Source organism: Emydura macquarii, unplaced genomic scaffold (genome assembly GCF_026122565.2).
Source record: "Emydura macquarii macquarii isolate MOO-44397 ecotype Brisbane River unplaced genomic scaffold, CSIRO-AGI_Emac_v2 contig_1146, whole genome shotgun sequence".
In the NCBI taxonomy this organism is placed as follows: Eukaryota; Metazoa; Chordata; order Testudines; family Chelidae; genus Emydura; species Emydura macquarii.
The window spans coordinates 613,056-634,429 of NW_027131283.1; the positions used below are offsets into that span (position 1 = coordinate 613,056).

Below are 21,374 nucleotides of genomic sequence, written 5' to 3' on the forward strand. Positions count from 1 at the left end.
TTGCACCGAGCTGCTAACCAGATACTAATAACTCTTGGTCACCATGAACATGGGCTGGATTTGAACTGGTGAGCTAGAAGCATAATGCTTCATATTTTGTTATCAATCCCTTAAGGTAGCCAATTCCACAATGGTTAAATCAGTATTATATTATTATAAGTGAGGCTGATGGGCAACCTTTATAAAATATACTAACACTTACCAATATTAGATCCTATGTTCAGTTGCTTATAACTTTGCTAAACTTCAACAATTTGGGCTAAAATTTTCCATGCCAGATGTTTGTCACAGGCTGCAATTTTTAGGGACATTTCAACCAACAAGGTTCAACCCTCTCAAAGAATAATGTTATTAAAATACTCTTGTTTTGCCCATGTTAAAAAGTACTGGCTATATTTTCCTTGAGAAGCTATAGCACTGCTGTGCTTTGGGCAGTGACTTTGCAATTTCGAAAGGAGAGGACTTTGTGTCAGGGTAGTGCCTTTGGGTAGTGAATATCTGCCCAAATTTGGATGTTATAAGCCTTTGAAAAAAATCTCAGTTTGCACATGCTCAGTAGACTGTAATAAGTCTACACAGCAAAAGCTGCTCCTGGGCTACTTCAGCTAGCTTGAATCCAGATAGCACAACAGCAGTGAATACAGAGCAGTGCGGGCAGTACAAGACTGGCATAGACCATGGGCACCTATTTGGCTTGCTAAACCACGCTGAAGCCTCTGCTGCACTGTTTTCATTGCTACTGTTATCCATGCTATCTGAATTCAAACTAGTTTGGGTAATCCAGCCCATGCACAGCTTTTGCTGTATAGACACATGCTTCAAGTTCAGCAGGTATAATCTCCAAAGATTCTGTCCTCACTAAGCATGCTCTTTCCTTCACAGCTCCTAGTGCTAAACAGACCATGTATCTGCCATCCCCACAGAGCAGCTAACCATGCTCCGGGCCATGCACTGAAACTGAGAGGAGGAAGCCTGTCTTGTGCTGTCCTCCCTACTGGCACCCAGGCAGCGTGGAGGAGGAAGCCACGTGACTCTGATACAAACAAGACTAGGGCCAGACTGGGGAAAGGTAAAGAAGTAGACTGGGACGAGGAGTCTATTGAGTCTGGGACTAGAGGAGAGTGGTGGAAGAGAAAAAATGTAACTAGAGTTTGGAGAGTGGGTGAGACTTAGACTAAGAGCTGGAGGAGAGGGAGGAGGAGGGGAGAATGGGACTAGTTGGGCAAGAAACTGGGACTGAGAGCTGAAGTGGGAGACTGGGACTGGGAGCCACACTGAGGGAAATGATGGAGAGGAAGTATGACTGGGAGCCAGTTCACAGGGGCAGGAACACTAAGATCAGATGAAGAGTTGGTGGTGGGGAGACAGGGGACTGGCTGGAGAAGGAAACTCAAACAAGGAACCAAAAAAGGAGGGGAGACAGACTGTATGAGAAGCCTGAGTCTGGGAGTCATTGGGAAAGGAAAAATGGTGTGTAGGGGGGACAACTGGAGGCTGGGAGAAGAGGGGACAGGCAGATTAGATAAAGAGACAGGATGAGGGAATTGGAATTGGCTAGGCAAGGGGACTGGGACTGGGGATAGAGAGAAGTTGGTTGGGGGAGACTAGGAGTGGCGAGACAAAGAGACCAGAACTAGGATGAGAAGTCTGAGAAATGGAGACGGGATAGGCCAGGGAGTTGGGAGGAGAAGTACTGAGACAAGGACAGGTTGGAGGGCTAATGCAGAACAGAGACAAGCTTGGGTGGAATAGGCACGAGCATCTGTGCTAACTAGGGCACACGCTCCTCCATAGCCTGGAATGGAAATCAAATTCCTGGGTCACATAATTTAAACAGCAAATATATGTGAAACTTACTGGATCAGTGTGTGTCTCATCCCTTCTAGGGCAGGTGCACACTGAAGGTGTCAGCCTATTATTACTATCATTTACTCTGTTAGCTCCACTAGCAGAGGTCTGTGTGATGTACCTAAAGGTTCCAACCCTGTTGTCAATATGGTGCTACATGATGAAATTTGTTTTTTCAATTTGATTTTTTAAAAACTAGGGAAATTACACACAAACGACATTAAAAGAACATTCAGGTTGCTAAGTCAAGCACCTTAATCTGCCCCTCTCCCCAACTGTGAATCTGCATTATGTTACAGTTTTTAATTACATGATCACATACTATTTTTTTCCATAGGAACCCTCTTTAGGAGAGTGAATCAAGGCTGTGCACTGAAGGAGGCCCTTGTCTGTAGGACCCCTGCCTCATTTGTTACAAAAGTTGTAAGATGTAGTGAATGAGGCAGGAAAAGGATGCAGGAAGAGAGGGAATGGTCTCATGGCTAAGGCAGTTGAATGCTGCCCTGGAGGATGGGATTCTACCCTGTCCTGTCACAGAGTGTTTATGTGATACTAGGTAAGTCACTTAAATCAAATTTTCACAAGTGGCACTACTAACTGACTGTTCCATAAGTGCCATGAGGAAATTAATAACTGTTTTCTGAACAGGGTATGAATAGTGTTCAGTAATTAATGTGTAGGGCCATACATGAACAATGAGGATAAAACAAAATATTGAACGTTGAATATTGAATTGAAATATTAACTGATCACCATTAATCCTGTGCACTGAATGAAGCAGAGGTCCCATGGAACATATAAATAAAAGAACTGTGTAAATCATGATTTTTTTTTAATTTTTTTTTTTTTAGAAATTTCACAACAGTGTAAATGGCAAAGTATTGAATTTCACAGAATTTGCTTGGAATAAATTTCACTAGCAAACTAAGGGCTTGTCTTCACTTACCTCGGAGATTCGGCGGCAGTCGACCGGAGTTACGCAAGCTACGGAAAAAAATTACGTAACTCCCGTCGACTTCTCTGCTTCTCTTCTGCACGCCATCTTCACTGCACTGCGCCGATGGGAACAGCATTCCTGTCGACGCAGTGCTACGCCACTTGAGGAGGTGGTCTTAATATGTCAATTTTTGGATCAACTGAGCAGGTCTTCACTGACCACTCAGTCGATCCAGAGAAGTCAATCTGATGGCGGCGAATTTGCTGCCGTCAGTGAAGATATAGGCTTAGTTAATTTCAAGGATGGAATTAAACTCATACGTATGTGTAATGCATTTCATGATGGGGCCCTGATCTCAACTGAACTACTGCTATCACTAATATAAAACAAATAAAAATAAATGAGCTTACAATCTAAGGCCCTGATCCTGCAAAGACTTATGCATGTGTTTAACAATGAAATCAGTGGGACTGCTCATAGGCTTAAAATAAAGTATACGTGCAACTGTTTTCAAGATTGGGACCTAAAAAAAACAAAACAAGAAAAACACTACTATGCTTTAGGTTTACTTTCCTTTCAAATTGATCCTGAAAATATGAAAATGAAACACACACACACAACTAATACACATTACTTACCTCTCTTTCATCCATTTTCAGCCACTGCTTTGGATCATCCTCAGTAGCCAGGAAAGCAATCAACTCTAGGGCAGTGAGTCTAGTCTGACGTCTGGATGAGACAAACACAAGAACGGGCTTGGCTGGAGAATGGCTTCTAATAGCTGTTAGGAAAGAAAAATTCAGTGTGAATCCCTCCATGCTAGAAACCACAATTTTCCATTTCAACATCTATTGCTAGCAATGGATGCATTGCAACTAAAAGTGCTGAGGATTTAAATCCAATCCTGTACTTAGATTTCATATCTGTGCATTCACAAGAATTCTAAACCGGAAAGTAACCTTTGCATAGTTGCTACAAAATCTGGATACAATGGTGTAAAAGTGCTTTAGTTGTGCACTTGAATAACTAGTTTGAAATAGTTAAACCAACCATGTTATTTTTAATTATTATTTTTTTTTTTTTTAAAAAGCATTATTTTGCCCAGTTTGCCTTTGAAAAGCTTTAGATTATAGCAAATTTTTATGACCTCAGAAATGGGGATTATGATGGAAATGCTGATATAACTATGGCAATACTCTTTCAAACAAATGGGAAAAGCAATTCCTCAATAAATCAAATTTCTATAGGTCTAATAATCTCCACCACTAGAAATAAATGAACAGTTTATGTGTTTAGTTTCAGATACTATCTTTTTTGTTATACATATATTTGAGATATTTACACATCATTTATTTCATATATAATGCTTCCATCTACCGATTAGTACTACTCATTCATTCCTAATTTATGAAAGCATGTGCATTTTATACTATCCACCATAACATATCTCTCAATTCACTGTCTTTCTGTGTGTATGCATTTACAGAAATCTATATATATCACTGTAAAATTATATAAATATATAGTATAACTTGTATGTCTTACAAATATAGATGCCAATACATCAATTTCTTTTTAATGGATATTTGTTGCTTCAGGAACAGGTGTGGCTAAAAAGCTCAAGACAGATTTATTGTTCATCAGTGTTTTTGTACAATACTCCTGTGGAGGTGTAAATAATCTTAACTGCCAAAATTGGTCTCTAGTCCACAATCAATACTTTGCTTCTGTCATAAGGTTAATTAGAGCAGTTAAAAAGTCACCTCACAACTGTTACCTTGCAATCAACAGCAGTTCACATTAAAAATGTATTTTGGAAGTTTTATTTAATTGTTATAATAAATATTCCTTGTGTAACCAAAACAAAAGATGTTTCAATAAAATAAGGGATTTTCTTAAATATGTCCTGCCTGCAAGTCTTGTTAAGAACAAAAAATTGAGAACTAAAGAATAGCTAGATGCACTGAAAGCTCTGAATTTTAGGGTTATTGCCTTGAAATTAGAATTATGTGAGGTTAGACTTACTTGTAACTTCTGTTCACAATTTTTTAAAAATCTTACATAAAGTGATCTGTAAGAAAATATCTCATAAGATTAATACTGTGAATAGTTTTATTACTTTCTAAGTCTCAAATGCCTTTACAAAAATGTTTTTACAATGCTGAAACCTAAGAGAAATTACATTTTCATTTAAGAAAATCTCTTTTCATAATCACTAAATTTACTGATTCTGTTCCAAAAATTTCTCTGATGATATAAGGTGCATTAACACCACCCAATGTTTGAGATAAATAGTTTTTGGGTTATCAGGAGAAACAGATCTCTTCTAAACACCCCAAGAAAACATACAGTAGCACATGTTGCAAATGTATCTCAAATGGACTATGCAAGAATGGTTAGAATCCCACTCCTGCCCTCCTCCCCTCTTTTTTTTCCCCCCCAACTGAATGTATGAAATGTCCTGATTTTGGCAGCTTACCCTGAAATGCAGGTTTGTTCATACTAGCCATGCGAGGACAGTAATGCTGGCCAGGGAAGCCCTGAATGTGTACTTCCAATGGAACTGGACGTACTGATGGTCGGAAGTTGAACAGCCCCATCTAAAGTGAAAACAAACAGTTTCAGCTTAAGATATTTTGGAAATATTACTATATTGCCTATCTGAAGCACAGATATGTACAAATGTCTACAAATGTCTTCTTCAGAAATTTTCCACATACCTGATTAATATTTAGCCAGTCAGCGAGATCTCTCGCATTCGCTAATGCTGTGGATAAACCAACTATTCTTACAGGCTTTTCTGTGTGGGATGAGATGAAGTTAGTTCGAGACACAATTACTTCCAGTACTGGGCCTCTCTCATCCCCTGGGAAATAAGAGAAATGTGCATTAAAATGTAATTAGTCCGAATATTTAGAACTCCATGCAAGTCTATGGTGAGCACACTTTCAAATTCAGCAACAACTGTGATAAAAAATTATACTTACCTAGCAGATGGATCTCATCTATGATGAGAATGGCAACTTTCTGAACATAGCTCCTGTTTTGCCAGCTTCTACTGATCCCATCCCACTTCTCTGGTGTAGTTACAATAAGGTCAGCTTGGGCAATAGCTCTCATATCAGGAGTCACATCCCCTGTCAATTCTACTATCCTGTAATTGAGGAAATGGTCATTGTGACTGGATAAAACTCAATTTTTAAACCAATGAAGCTTTCTAATCTCTTGCATTAGGTCTGTCCAAATATTAACCCCTAAACAAAATAAAAAATAAAACTGGTGTTCCTGGCTAACTGGCCCTGGCAAACAAAAACAAATTAAAAAAATTCTAAGAAAATATGTCTTTAATCATCACCTTCTAATTATTTTACTTATTTTAGCAATATCATACAGAAAGAAAAATGTACATGGATGTCCAAAACTATTAATACCTTTATAACACAGTGACTGATGCAAAAAGATAATAAACGATTATTATTATGGATATTACACGCAAGTCAAAACAGCTTTTCTTAACCTGTATGTAAAGCCCTACTATATTCTAGTGGGTGTATATTACCCTCTACAACCTGCATAGCTGTGATGACTGACTGTGAGCAGCACCTCTGCTCTCAGTTGCTAGTTTCCATTAGGACTCTGAAGCAGGGAGAGTCAAGATAGTCCTGAGCGTCCTTGGCTGTTAAACTCCCTCTTGGAGGGGATCCATCAGAGTTTTTTGGTGGCTATCACTAAAAAATGCCATTTATTTCACTTTATTCCTAACCAAGATTTGGTCCCCTCTCTTTGTCTTTTTGAACCCTGCCACTCCTTTTTTTCCCTCTGCATTCTTGGCACTAGGTTGGAGTAAATTCTTGATGTTGGGGGGTTGGGCTTTCCTTTTCATTGCCTTGACACCTATCCAATTTCATCTATGCTAGTTTACTGAGTTAGTTCTGGCTAACCTTAAGATGTTTGGTTTTTTTAGACTGAATGTTATCCTTTTATTTTGCCATTTTTATGGCAACTTCTTTGTCCAGTTCTACTGCCTAATTTCACACTTCCTAAAAGTTTCATGTAGTAAATCTTATCTCCCCAAATCAATATTTACATCACCAGTTATGGGGCTAATTTCACAAAGAAAATCATTCCTCGAGATTTAAAACAGCTTTTAGGACAAATTAATTTATTTACATACCCCATTAAAACAAACAAGAAATAAAGTATAATGAAATAACTGCCTTTTAGTAAGGGCCAGATTCTGACATGCTTACACGCAGAGTAATACCTTCTTCCAATGACTAGTTCTATTTAAGACCATTAAACTATTTGAAGAATAAATTATTCATCAGTGTGAGTAAGGATCGCAAAATCTGTCCCTAAATAATCCACACTTCGGAAGTTGTTGATAATTATAGATAGTTTTAGAAAGGACTAAAACTACTCATATATCCTGTGATGGTAAAGGCTCAATCCCGCATGTCTTGAGTATCCAAAACCCCTGATAAAGCCAATGATAATTAGAGGTGCACAAAAATGCAAGAATGGAGCTTAAAATATATTTGTGGAAGGTCATACACGGACACTGCTTTAGACAGGTCATGAAATTTATAAGTAAAAAAATCTTTTGTAAAAAAATATTTGAAGGAAGGTTAATTTTGAACTGTAGCTTCAAAAAGACAAAGATAACAGAGAGAGAAATTTAACTTATTTGTTAGCTTGTCCAGTTAGAGAAAACAAAGAAAAATAAGTACTATATTCAACTACCTACCATTTTTGTTTCATTTTTTTTTGTGTAGTCTGTGATACATTCAGACTTTTTATGGGGAGCATTGGTATAATTTGAAAGATAAAACATAGAATCATAGAAGATTAGGACTGGAAGAGACCTCAGGAGGTCATCTTGTCCAACCCCCTGCTCAAACCAGGACCAACTGCTATGGACTAAATAGAAAGATACTCAAAAATATTTCACAGATTTTTTTCACACATGTAGGACTGTTCTTCCGTTTCTCATTTTTCTGACTTAAACAGGAGAAAACATACTTTTTACCAAGCTTTTCTTCAATCCTGACTTTCCAATCATCAATTCTCTCTCGTACCAGTGCTTTTAAGGGAGCAATGTATACTGCCTGAGAAAAAACACACACAAAAGCAGAATTAAACAAGAAAAAGCTGTGTAAAATTTTAATTGACAAAGAATTACTTTCTTTTATGCCTCTAAGAACTGGAATTAACTTATTAAGTATAAATGATTAAGGCATAATTCCTAAAATTACATTTAGTAACTTACAACAGGATTCTAATTAAGATAGACTTAATACTTTCAAAAATTCTTTTGTTCCTTGAGCCAATAACTTACAAATAAATTAATAAAAAAAGAGTAATTTATAAAACTCTAACACTATCATTACACCTTTAAAAAGCAAATGTGTCATTATAAAATGACCTACATAAGGTACTATTATTTATTGCTGAGAACATAAAACCTGAAAACTAAGATTCTGAAATTAAAGCACCAAACTCAAACAAAAATAAGCAGAATTTCTAGTATATCATAATCTTACATGATTTCCATCTCTTTAGTTTCATTAGTAAAATAATTTGAAATTAATTTTAAAATGTACTGGTTTTAAAACACCTCACAAGACTTTCCCAGAGAAGTACATACTGTGTGCTGAAGTACACTAGCATAGTTTTTACAGTATTCATTTAAAGGTTTAGGATCAAATTTTTTGAAGCATGAGTGTATGTTTGAACATGTGAAAACTGATACACATGTACTGAACGTGTGAAAAGTTCAGATGCACTTTAGAAAATCTAGCCTATAAATTTTGAAGACTGATTTATTAAACAAAGTTTCTTACTATTCCTTTAAAAGTTGCTTATTGTTATATGAAGGTCTAGTATGGTAAACTATGAATGCACTCGAGTCTTATATTTTATCAGGATTTTACAATTCTCTTTATCCATTTCAACTATTACTAACAAGTTTACACATACAGGTTGAGATTTACAAAGCTAATTTCAGCAGCAGTTTTTGGGCTAAATCACCTAATTGACTTGAAAAAATCTCAACCAGAGAACCCAATTTTCAAACTTTGATGCCTATGACATGATGTCCAAGCCCACATTTGGATGCACAAATTGGCACCTCCACCCCTAGTTTACTGCATGAGCAGCGAATTTCACACAGAAAGCCAAGTACAGCTGATTAAGATTTTTGGCTTTCATATTCTAAAAAAACAAGAACTGAAAATCAGGTTGAAAAGAGAGAGAATCATCTTGAATTACTGCTTTTGTAACTCATCTGTTCATATAAGGAGAAGATCTAGCCAGCTATCCTCACCTGGAAGGACATGGTAGTTATGAAGCAAGACCTTACAGACAGAAGGAGATGAAAGGATAAACAGAGAGCCTCTCAGAAATTCATCATGGATGCAGAGGACTGCCCAGAAAAAGAATCTCAATATGCATTTAAAGCATGGTAGAATATGTTTGTTTATATAGCTATGGTTATTACTTTGGTTAAACATGTAAAGTTGAAACTAAAAGAATAAAGTACGTGAATTACTGCCATTCTGTTTACTTACAACTTTAAACTTTAGTTAGGAAAGGTATTTTGCTGGTAATATTCCTCATTTTTTTAAAGTTTTGTATTGCTGAGAGAAGTACACAGATATTGCATATTTCTAGTAAACATTTCACAAACCTTTGATGTGGGATACTTGTTGAAAATTCTGAAGATGGCTAACTCAGCTGCAACAGTTTTTCCAGAGCCTGTGGGAGCTCCAAGAAGAACATTACAGTCTGTATGATACAGCGTATGAAATATCTGTGTCTGGATAGGGTTGAAATGGGTGAATTTGTACATGGCTTCATACTCTCGATGTCCCAAAGCTGTGATAGGCAAAGGCTGAAGATCCAGTAGTTCTAAAATCATGAATTAATCATTAGTACATGTCAAAATACACAAGTCTTTTAAAATATTATATTATAAGGCTAAAGTAATCAGAAAGTTGGTGTCACACTGGCTGGATTGGGGCTGGGGCATTTATTATGTTGTTTAATATCAATAAGTCAAAATCATAGTAATTCATGTGAGATATGCCATGTCAGGGACTGTTAGAAAGGCTATAACGTGCTAAGTAAGATGATAATGTTTATGTTCATGTGTTATATGTGTAATGGAAGTTATGGACATATTTAATATATATGTATTTCAAATTGTGCTGTGTCTGGACGATACCCCAAACAGGATGGCTGCAGCAATAGCCTGCTTAATGGCCCATTAAGAAATTCACAGGTACAAGAAGCCAGCGATATACTTGATGGGTCACCAGGACTCATTCATGTGACTCTGGACTCCATTTTATTCCTGTAAATTTCTACAAGCAGCATGGCGAAGACCAAAGGACATAAAAGGCAGCTGTCCCACATCCATTTTGCCTTTAGTCTCCAGCCTACCTCTGAATCAACTCATCTACAACTGAACTGAAGCTGAAACAAAGGACTGAGACCCATCCAGGTACTGGATGTATACCAGAGGTACTATACAAGCCTGCAAACTCCACAATTCTTCTAGAAACCTGATATATATGGACTTTCAAATCATTTGTATGTATCTGATTGCTTTAATCCTTTAACATTTCTCTTATAGTTTGTTTCTTTCTTTGCATTATAAACCTTTAGTTTTAGTTACTAAAGGATTGGCTGGCAGCGTGGTATTTTGGGTAAGATCTAAAATCCTATTGATCTGGTACTGTGGCTGACCCTTTGGGGTCAGGAGAAATATTTTTGGTAAAGAGTGCAGAGTTTAAATAACTGATCCCTTTACTGGATCTAGTGGCCGATTGGGAGCCAGAGACTGAAATGCAGTAAAGGGGGCTATTTTTATTTTGGCTTCTTGATAACCAGTGTGGGGAATCAGAAGCACTGTTTGTGACTGGTTGGGAAGTCTGACTTCAGTGTCATTCACCACTGCTGGGAGAATCTGCTCTCCTTTTACAGCCTGCCCTGACCTTGGCATTTTCAGGTGGCTACCCTAGGCATGGACGGGTCACAGTTGGTTAGGTATGAACTGAAGCTTTTTTGATGTGAAAAATTTGAACTCTTTTTGGGTAATTTCTTACACAACATGGGGCTCTAATTTGGGATCATATGGACTCCAGAGAGCAATAATGAAGAACTGGCTTTGCAGTTTGACATTTTTCATCAAGGTACAACTGTTAAGCATTCTGTGAGCTTTGAAGTTTATAATTTACAGATTCATCTATATATCAAAGGGTATTTTCTTTATACCAAATTAGATCTAAACCTACTGTATCAATGAAAATATAGACCAATTCTTATGAGAACAAAGATAAGTGAAAATTATTCATAGAGGACACCACAATCATAAATTCCAGTTATAAAGAAGACATTTCAGTGTTTTTTTAAAAAGCACAGTAAGGATCCTCTAGGGACATCCATAGCTAATCAAATAATATGAACTAGAAGGATACATACATGTTTCAGAGTTATTTAAAATGATAGATAGAGAGATAGATAAGGAGATATAAATACACATAAACTCAAACATCCCTTCAATGATTCTTGGCCTATCTTGGAGACATCCACTATCCAAACAATTAGAGATTGTGGAATTTGGAAGTTGATATATATAACCAGATAGGATTTAGATTCCTACTAAATTAATGAGACTTGCAGTGATTCTGTTATGCAGATGCTTTCTTTGAAGTTTTTTTGAGGTTGAAGATCTCATTGTCTTTTCAGGGTGCCCCACATTAAGGTATGCCATAGAAGTCATAACATTTGCTGAGGTTGTGACTCCTAATATTCTTAACATGCTTTTCACTGATACCTTATGTCTGTTTTATCATTTCCACTAAAACTGTGATTTCTTGGGATCTGTTTAGAGGAGAGAAGGTTTTTTTCCCCCAACTAACAGGGCCTCTATGTATTTCATTGCTGAGTGGGAACCAGATGGGAATTGAAATCAATTACCATAAATCCTAAGTGCTACATAACCGGTGAGGTGTAAATATCTTACTATTTTTTCTGAATGGTAGTCAATGGTCATCAGGTAAAAAAGTTACTCATGCCTTTCACACAGTATAGATACAGTATAACAATAGCTAAACACTTCACATACACATACCAGTTTATGCATGCCAAAGGACAACACTGTGCTGGAAGTGAATATTTCTAAATACACTCATTTCACAGACTTTTAAATAAGCCAAATATGATTACAGTGGAAGGGTTTTACAATGACATCAGATACACTGAATGTATAAGGAATTTTAAGAATCCAGAAAAAACAAACACATGCTTCTGTGCAAAAAAACCCATGACTTATCACTAATGCTGATGTTGAAATTGGATACAAGATGAGATATAAGAAAGCTCTCCTATATAATACAGTTTTAGTAGAACTGGTCAAAATGTTTCCAATTTTCAGCTAGATATTTTTCAAGAAAAAATTCAATTTAATTTGTTTGTTTGTTTTGGGGGGATTTTTTTGTAAAAAACAAAACAAAACACATTTACAAGGTTAAATTTCCACCCACAAAAGACTACATGCTAAAAATACTTTAAGTCCCAAAGTCATTCTCTGAAGAACATGATCCTACATGCCCTCAACTTGTTTACACCTATGCATTTCTTATGGGAATTAGGTTTTGATGAAATTGGGGATAGAAAACCTTGTTTCCAATGCATATTCCCATGCTTTCTTCACTCAAGAATAATGCCTAGAAACTGACTGGACTCTAACTGTAAACAACTGAACTTCTTTGCTCAAGGTAACAAGCAGATGAATCATCTCACATTCATATGCAAATCTCCCCATGAAGGTCTCCTCAGAAATAAAGAATCATATAAGTCAGAGACATAAGAAAAGACTTAAGATTGCCTTTTTCATGGCAACACAGTTTTATTGCACATTTACTGATGTTTTGTCAAGTCTAGGTTTTGTATTTTTACATCCAAAGCAATGGGAGTTCCATTGCTTCCTTTGGGTTACTATTTTGATAACTTTTCTTGTCAGTACATTTTTCTTGTTAGTCATCTTAAATTTTTTGTTTCTTAATTTCACTTCATTATTCATAGTTAAATCCCTTTGTATAGCATTTATTTAAATAATCCTTTAATTCTTTGGTTTCTAAATGCCTCATCAGTAGGTAAAATGTTACCTTGTCCCCCTGTAATCACCTCTTTGCCACATTAAACTTTTTAGAGCCAGATTCTGACATTCTAAGGCTTGGTCTACACTGCTGGCATTGTCGATGGGAGATACACAAGCTACGTACTGAGAATGGCTTATCTCGTGTTGACTTACTACAGTTCCCTTACTGCGGTGTCTGTACTGTTACCCTTTTTGGGGTTTGTGTGGATTTACTATGTCAGCCAGAGAGCACATCCGGGATCAATTGTGCGGGTCTCCAGTCTCCTCTGCCCCCTGCACTGATCCGTGGAGCCCAACACAGCCCTGTCAGTGTAGACATACCCTTATTCACACCCAGTAGCACTTTACTTTGTGAATACTTTCATATTTTTCAATTGGATGACTCACACAGGAAGATATGATTCAATACTTCAGTGCACTTTTGGAATTTATGAGGGAAAATTAAGAGATAGATTCTTGCTCCTATCAAGTTGGACCCTATTTGATGAGTAGTACCATCTTTCCAATGGGACTACAAATATTCAAGCTAATCAAAGACATTCTAGGGGGCTTCTGTGACCCAAGGAGAAGCCAATGTAAGGAAGATAAACAGGTTTTATGGGTAAGAAGGGGTTATTACAAACAAAGTGTTTTTAAAAAAACTGCATTTTAAACTTTACTTTGCTTTAACTTTATACTATTTTCTTTTGTAATATGTTTAAAAGATGCATTGTTATTGAAATTTGTGCTTTTGTACAAATACTTAATAGAAGTTTAACTGTTATAACAAACCAATTGCAACTCTAAGGAGCTTTGGTCAAGATACAAGCCCCTAAGAGTGTCTTATCTAGACCAGGACCTCTCCTTTTGTTTAAGATACTAGCCTGGTGCAAAGGTAATCTTTACCTCAAGAAAACAAACCATGGAAAACATTCATGTTCTAGGATAAGACTGGACTGTGAAAAGGAATGTAGGGCAGTGTTATCAGAGCAATAAATCTAAAGGTAAGCGTGGGATTTTTCACCCTTCCGAGAAAACTTCTAAAACCACACAAAGAATTCTAGAAATACCCTTGTTGAAATGAATTTTATAATTACTCTAAAAACTTATTTCAGAAAATCCCGTAGGAAAAATGTGTAGCTGGAAATATTTTAAACCTTTTATTTCTTAAGTGTTGAAATGGCAAACTTCTTTGTGAAATGCATACTTGCAAATATTTTAGCTAAATGCAAAACTCCTAATATCATTGCTATGTAAATGGTAAAATGTTATATGCACCAATATAGAATCTAATGCCCTTGCTCAACTAAATATTAAAATAGGAAGCTATTCAAATATAGAACATTTAATTAATTTCTGGCAATGCTCAAGAAATTCCCTCAACCCAACTCAGGAAAACAAGAACATTCATATTTCCAAAAATTGTCATGTAGAATCAATAACTTCTTTAATAAACTATTTAAGCTAAAGACTCTCTTTAAGAATGATTTTATTTTAAATCTTTTTAAAAAGTGAAAACTTGTATGCAAAGAATAGAAGCATTTACACTTTCTGAAAACAAAATTTCATGTCCTGTTGAACTCTAATAAAATTGAAGGAATATTTCAGAAAAGGAACTGAATGAAAAGAAAAAAGTTAAATTCTAACTTTAAAAGGTTATTTGAGATTTTCCCTCCACGAAACATAAAGGCAATTAGAAATGGTGTATATTCATAGCAGACTGCATATCCAGAAACTGATGATGTCACCTAAGCCAATCTTCAGCACACCAATAAAAGATGACAGCAAATAACCCTGGATTCTGATATTTGGTGTTAATGTTTACTTTTTCTTTCCTTACTAATAAAATTGCCATGGTCGATAATTGTGATTTTGCTTCATCTCAATGATAGTGTCACCCAGAGTGTGTAAAAGAACTCCTGTGGCTAAAATAGTGGGAGTCACACTCCTGAGTTCGAAGAAAAGAAACAATTAGTAAGAGCTGACTTACTACTATTTGTTTCTCTAAACAAAATATTTTTAGTAATTTTTAACATAAAATTACTTGGTGCCCATCAATTAAAAATTATTCCTTTTTACCCCATACTGAGCTTGAGTAAAGTTGGCAGAATCTGGCTCTTCCTCAAATTCTTCTAGCTCCCTGACCATTTTTGGTATTTTTCTCTCTCCTCACTACAAATTTAGGTGGCCAAAACTGAACATAAAATATGACCACAACACAGATACACAAATGTGATATCTTTGTTTATGCAGCCCAAAATTACATTGTTCCCCTTTGTTGCAGTATCACAGTAGAAATGTATGACTAATTTACCTCCCACTGTCACTCATGGTAAGTCTACACAGCAATGTGAGCCTGGGCCAAGCCTAACCCCTCCCCCACACCATCGATACACCAATTGTGTTAACCCAGGGCTCAAACTTAGGGACCCAGGACCCTGCAGGGCTGGAGGGTCATGTTAAACTGGGACTTTTGTTCAAGCCCTATTGCTTTCTTGTGTGCACACGACCCCAGCTAGACTCAAGTCCCATAAGACTTCCAGGAGTATCCCAGAGTTCCTAGCTGCAATGTCCTTAGTCCTCTCTATTTTGATTAGCTATGATGCAGTCTGTGATGCAGGTCTGCAAGCACACTATCAGAGAGTCTGCAGGGTTTTCAACCAATGAGAAGCTGTTTTGCAAAGAGAGCCGGTTGGGATGGCATATGTGGCCCCAGGGGGGTGGGGTGTGGAGGGCTAGGAGCAAGGGCCAGAAGCAGAGTGGGAACTAAGTGGCTGCCCTGCAAGGAGCAGGAATGGCAGAGCTCCTGGCTCAGCACAGCCAGAGGAAGATGATTCCCCAACACCACAGCTGCTCCCCTTTCCTGCAGAGCAGCTACTTGATCCACATTCCATCTCTGTCCCTCCACTGCCCTCGGTGGGGCTGTATGTGTAGAGGTGCCCGGGCAGCATGCACTGCCAGGGCAGTGAGTGGGAGCTAGCCCCAAAACCTCCCCATAGCCTCCTGTGGCAGAGGCTCTGGCTCCTCCTCACTGCTGAGCAGAGCTTATCCAGAACAGGGAGCAAAGCTGGCAGGCAGGAGGTAGCAGGTCATCCCTCCCCTGGTTGTGCTGAACCAGGAGCTCAGCCATTCACTCTCCTTGCAGGGCAGCCTCTTGGTCTCTCTCTGCTCTCTATCTCTTGCTCCCGGCGCACCCCCCCGCCCTCTCTCTGGGGCTGCATATGCAGAGGCACCTGTGCAGCATGCACTGTGAGGGCGGTGAGTGGGAGCTAGCCCAAAACTTCTCCGCAGCCTGCTGGGGATCCCTGGAGTACACTGCATCCCAAGCCCTGGGGACACACTTCACCGCGCCGAAGCCGGCAGAAACCAGGCTGGGGTGCATGCGTGTTTTTCCACTGAATCCTACATTTTATGTCAAACTTCAAAACAGACAGACAAAAACACCTCAATTGAACAGCCCATTTTAAAAATTAAGAAGTGCAAAGTTTCATTTGAATAGTTTGACAGCCTTGGAGACTGGAGTCCGAATTATCCTCAGAACAGGTACACATGGACATTTTCCTGCCAATGTGACTCAGCCTAGAGGTGGAGAGCCCAGTTCTCGGATTAGATGGTAGTTCAGCATCAAGCCTTCTCAAACTGCACTTATTTTACTGAGACAGCCACCAAAAGCAGTTATTATGCAGTTTGTGTATTCACGTTCTCCTTATGGGCACCTGAGTCTCATCAGTAGCACTGTCACAGTTAGGAAACAGGATGGGCAGTAGACTTTTCCCACAGTGCAACACAGTCATAGGATTACGGTGTCAACGCGGGGGTGGGGTGGGGGTGGGGGGCGCTAGGCATTCTGGGATAGAGTAACTTTGTCTTGGGTCTGGGCACTGCAGTGTGGACGCCAGAGCCCTAAATTTGAGCTTGGGTCAGAAAATCCTTAACCTAGGGTTAAAATGCAGTGTAAATGCTCAAGCCCAGAGTTCTCTGACATGGGTCAGCTCATTCGAGTCCCATTAACCTGAGGCTTACAATGCTGTGTAGACATACTCTCAGTTTCTTTTAGTAATATTGCTTTTGAGTTTTCTCTCCCCATTGTGTTTTAAATTAGTTTTCCTTGGAGATATTAACCTTCCATTTTTCCAAAATAAATCATTTATATATTACTTATGCTTATAATCTATCTAGGCTCCTGCCCTCTCTGGAGTTTGTAATTACATCCGCTTTAGTACGAATGATTCATTAAAGTGCTGTGTACTCCCTCTTTCAGATAACTGGTTATAAACCTTGTCTATGTTTGTGGCGGCATGTAGGGTATGCAAAGCTACACACTGCAGTGTACAGCTAGACGCGTAAGTGAAAGACTCTGGCAATGGGGAAAGGCTGTGGCAGTGAGGACCTTCCCCCTACCGCAGGCTTACTCCACTGCCAGAGCCTTTTCCTGTGGTGGGAAAGATGCCCGCAGCAGGAAGGTGGTGGGACACTACACCTCAAAAATAGTACTGTAGATGTGAAAGGTACTGCTTGGGAGTGTAGAGAGTATATATAGGATATATACTCTAAGGTTATGGCATGTCTTTTCTTTATGCTCCTAAGCAGTGCCTCACCATCTATAGCATTTATACCCATGTGCAATGTCTGTACTCTACATGCTGCTATAAGTGTAGATGTAGCCATAGAATCAGCATAGAATATATGAGGGACCCAGGAGCGTGACTATATAATATGTCTGATGAACTATGCTACCTGATATGATAATCTTTTGATGATACTAAAACATTTCAGAGATATACTACACTAAATGAGCACAAGAAAACTTGCAAATAAATAACAATACTATACAAAAATATTATAAAATATTTTAATCTTGTAAGAAAGTCTTAGCTACTATTTAATGCCATTATCTCTGAGAAATAAAATAGAAGAACTAACAAGCTAGTATTTTAAGGAACAGGAAGTTCAGCTCCACAGATAGTCAAGGAGAAAAGGAACTGTTGGCTGAGTGAGTATAACCAATAAAATTAGTTTATAAAGAAGTTTAGCATAAACAGCTTTCCTTTGCCAAGTGTTAAAGGAATGGGCATCTATAAAGAATACTTCATTTTAGAGAAAAATTAAGATATAAATTATAATTTTGCAGTTATATATGGAAAATATAATCTCAACAGTATTTAAGAAAAGTGAGAATGCATAATACGGTTTATTTCATATAATACAATGATACTTCTCCTGCTCTTGAGGTTGAACATGGAGTCACTAAAAGCAAGAATACGTTAAGAATTAAGTTTCTTGCTAGTCATGACAAAACATATTTAAAGTTAGTATAGGGTTGTTAATAGTCTCAAAATACAAACAAAGGCATGAGAAAAAATGAATCCCTCCCTACACACACTTTTCTCAGTAAAACTAAGAGTTGGATCTCTATTATTGCATAGAAATAATGAAAACATATTAGCAAGACTGGTTGAAACAAATCTTTAAGGAAACAAAACAATAAGGTTTCCAATTAGAACTTTACCTGTGTGAGGTGGATGTCTCTCTGGTAGAATCAGATGCTGAAAATTGATGATACAAACAGCCTCTGCTCCTAACCACCTATCAGATACAGCTCTAATGTAGTATTGGGAAGGCAAAGGTTCAAAAATAGGGATTGTGAACACCAGCTGCTGAGTTTCTTTAGGAATGACCTAATGTAAAGAAAGTATATAGAATCATTTTTGAACAGCTAAAACAGCTTACAATACTCTTACAAGCAGTCAACACAAGAAAATAAAGTATATGCATAACAAGAAGTACAGTATGTTCATGAAAGTATGTAAAAAGCATAGCTAACAAGATATCACCCTTTTCGACTTCAGAAGATGACCCTGCTACCATTGGCTTCAATAGCGGCAGGATTAGACTCTTATTCATTAAGTAGTTTTATTCATTTGTTGAGATAGAACAGCAGTGAATATTCAGTATTTACGATCCTAATAAAAACAAGCATTACAGATTTGACTTTTCATTTGTAAGTAACTGTCCATCAGAGAAGTCAGAGAAAGAGGCAAATCCTTTAATGGATTTTATTTTTTCAAAAGCAGTTATCTGCCTTTCAGTTCTTAATGCATATGCTATAATTGGTCTTCCATAAGGGTGTTCACTAAACAATATTAATGAACACCCTTATTGAAGATCAATTATAGCATATGCATTAAGAACTGAAAGGCGGATAACTGCTTTTGAAAGTTTGGTGATGATCTTGTGTAAATTTCAGCTTTGTGCCAACTTAGTTTGGGAATAATCATCATAATCCTCTATCTGCCAGCTTTTTTTCTTACGGGTTTTGAAATTCTGCATAAGGATACAGTTACCTGTTTTTTTTGAATGATGAAATATTCTGAATGATAAATGTGATCATTAGTGGGATCTTCCACCCAAATCCACCAGGGCTCTCCAACTGTGCCATGCACCTAAAGGAAGAGAAAAGGTACAAGTACATTACAAGTACCATAGATCTCTCAGGATACACCAGATATTTGGGGATATATTTCAGTAAGACGTGGGTTTACTTTTTACATAGAAAACATGATGAAATCAGGGGAGCAACATAAAACTTCTGATGAAATCCTTCCATCTGAAATTAGTCAGCTATAATTGGAGACATTTGATACATATATATTATATAAGCAAGAGTGAACGTTCTTTTTCTGTGTGTGCTTCAAGTACCAAATACTGGGAAATAACACAAAAGGATTCCATATGTAGGAATAAAATTGTAATTGTAACCCTGTAACTTAAGTCAGAGCGTTTAATTGTAATTGTAACCCTGTAGATTAATTCATAGCTTTTAATCCATACCCTTATTTGTGTCACCCTCTATATGGTTATTATTGAAATCATGTAACATTTGAACTTCTCTCAGTCATACTCCATAAAACCCCATTTTGACCTATGTACTCCATCTTGTGTAAAAACCCCATTTTGACCCTATGTACTCCATCTTGTGTCAAACCCTTTCTAAACCTTTAGATGAATAAGATAGTTATCTGAACAAGGTATGAATGGAGGGTGTATGTGTGTGTGAGTCAGACCCAAACTGCCAGCTTGTCCTGATGAAGTGTGAAGTCCATCCTAGGCTGAAGAGTGTGAACATAGCCCCAAAAAGCAAAGAAGGATCCACCCCAGAAAAACTTAATCAAACTTAATCAAAGACATCAAAGAACAAGCTGAAAGTCACGTCTGCTATTGTACCAGCAATCAAGGGTCACAGAGAAGCGATGTGACACAGCAGAACTGAAAAACCTATAAAAGACTGGGTGAGATTTCAAGGCTTTGGGGAAAAACAGCGTTCTACATATCATCTAAAGAAGAGCGTCGGTGCGCGCCCGACAAGGACCCTGCTCTCCTCGTGCCCAGCTTCCCTGGCCAGGTAGCTGCCACGAGCCACGAACTCCAGCAACGAACCCTAGCTACGATCTCAAGCCATGACCAGGACTGGTAGCTATATATAACTATAGAACGCTTTCTGGTACGTTTGGGTGCGTGTATGTGTGTGTATGTGTAGGTTTAAGTTAGTTATTACTTTAGTTTCTGTCAATAAATGCGGCATACTGCCTTTTCCCCTTGAAAAAGTCCCGAGTGCTTAATTTTGCACAACACATATTTCTAAAACTAAATTGGCTTTTTATTAAGAGAACTATTTTCAACTATTTACTGCAGCTAGCATGCAAGCCATGTGTACAGACAGACTTCTCCAAAAACTCTTCCCTCCTACAACTTGTGATCCTCCCTTCAAGTTCCTTGCAAGCTGCTACAGTGGAAATTGTTTTTGCTGGACCCCACTAATCTTTTAGGTAAGAACATCTATGACTTTGGGTCTTGCAGATGGTGTGTTGTCTGACACACACTCATTCAGGATGGGAAATGTGCAGTTTACAGGTTCATAAGCCATCTGTTACTGGTTCTCAGTTGGGTAAGAGGAGTATTAACAGGGCTAGATACCTGGCCAGGGACAATTCCCATATTTTGGCATCTGGGATCAATTCTTTCTCCCATCCTCCCATTTGACTTGTAGTATGCTTCTGATCTTGCCGCTTTATTGTGTTAAGAGTCATGGCCTTAGGAGTCTTCACAGCTGTGCATCAAGTCTATCCAACTGTCATATTTGGGTCAGGAAGAAATTTTCCCTTCCCTGTGTTAGAGGAACCATGTAATGTATCATATATTCACATTAGTGTCTTATTTAATCACTTGTGGAGGGTAAATGAAAATATGCTTATTATGGAATAGGGAAGCCAGTCTCTAATAAATGAATATGAGGAATAGCCAAGATTTTCTGGTGGTGGTGTGGATGTGCAAAAGTATTGGGAGTACTTCTAAGTTCTGTATAAATTATACATTGTATAAAGTACTGGTCTGTAGACAGACTTCTGGAGGGGAAGAAACATGCTGTAGAAAGAAGATTTTTCAAAA

At 37.8% G+C, this 21,374-nt stretch overlaps 1 protein-coding gene across 2 annotated transcripts in view; it reads right to left on the minus strand.

The window, feature by feature from the left end:
* ASCC3 (activating signal cointegrator 1 complex subunit 3) overlaps positions 1-21,374 on the minus strand; it is a 479,889-nt gene that overhangs the window by 92,393 nt on the left and 366,122 nt on the right. For both annotated transcript variants that reach the window (XM_067546516.1, XM_067546517.1), the window contains 8 exons: positions 19,274-19,372; positions 18,439-18,607; positions 9,474-9,694; positions 7,808-7,893; positions 5,773-5,939; positions 5,506-5,651; positions 5,265-5,385; positions 3,424-3,566 (listed from right to left, as the gene is read on the minus strand). In XM_067546516.1, coding sequence (XP_067402617.1) covers positions 3,424-3,566; positions 5,265-5,385; positions 5,506-5,651; positions 5,773-5,939; positions 7,808-7,893; positions 9,474-9,694; positions 18,439-18,607; positions 19,274-19,372 — 1,152 coding nt within the window. The remainder of the gene's footprint in view (positions 1-3,423; positions 3,567-5,264; positions 5,386-5,505; positions 5,652-5,772; positions 5,940-7,807; positions 7,894-9,473; positions 9,695-18,438; positions 18,608-19,273; positions 19,373-21,374) is intronic.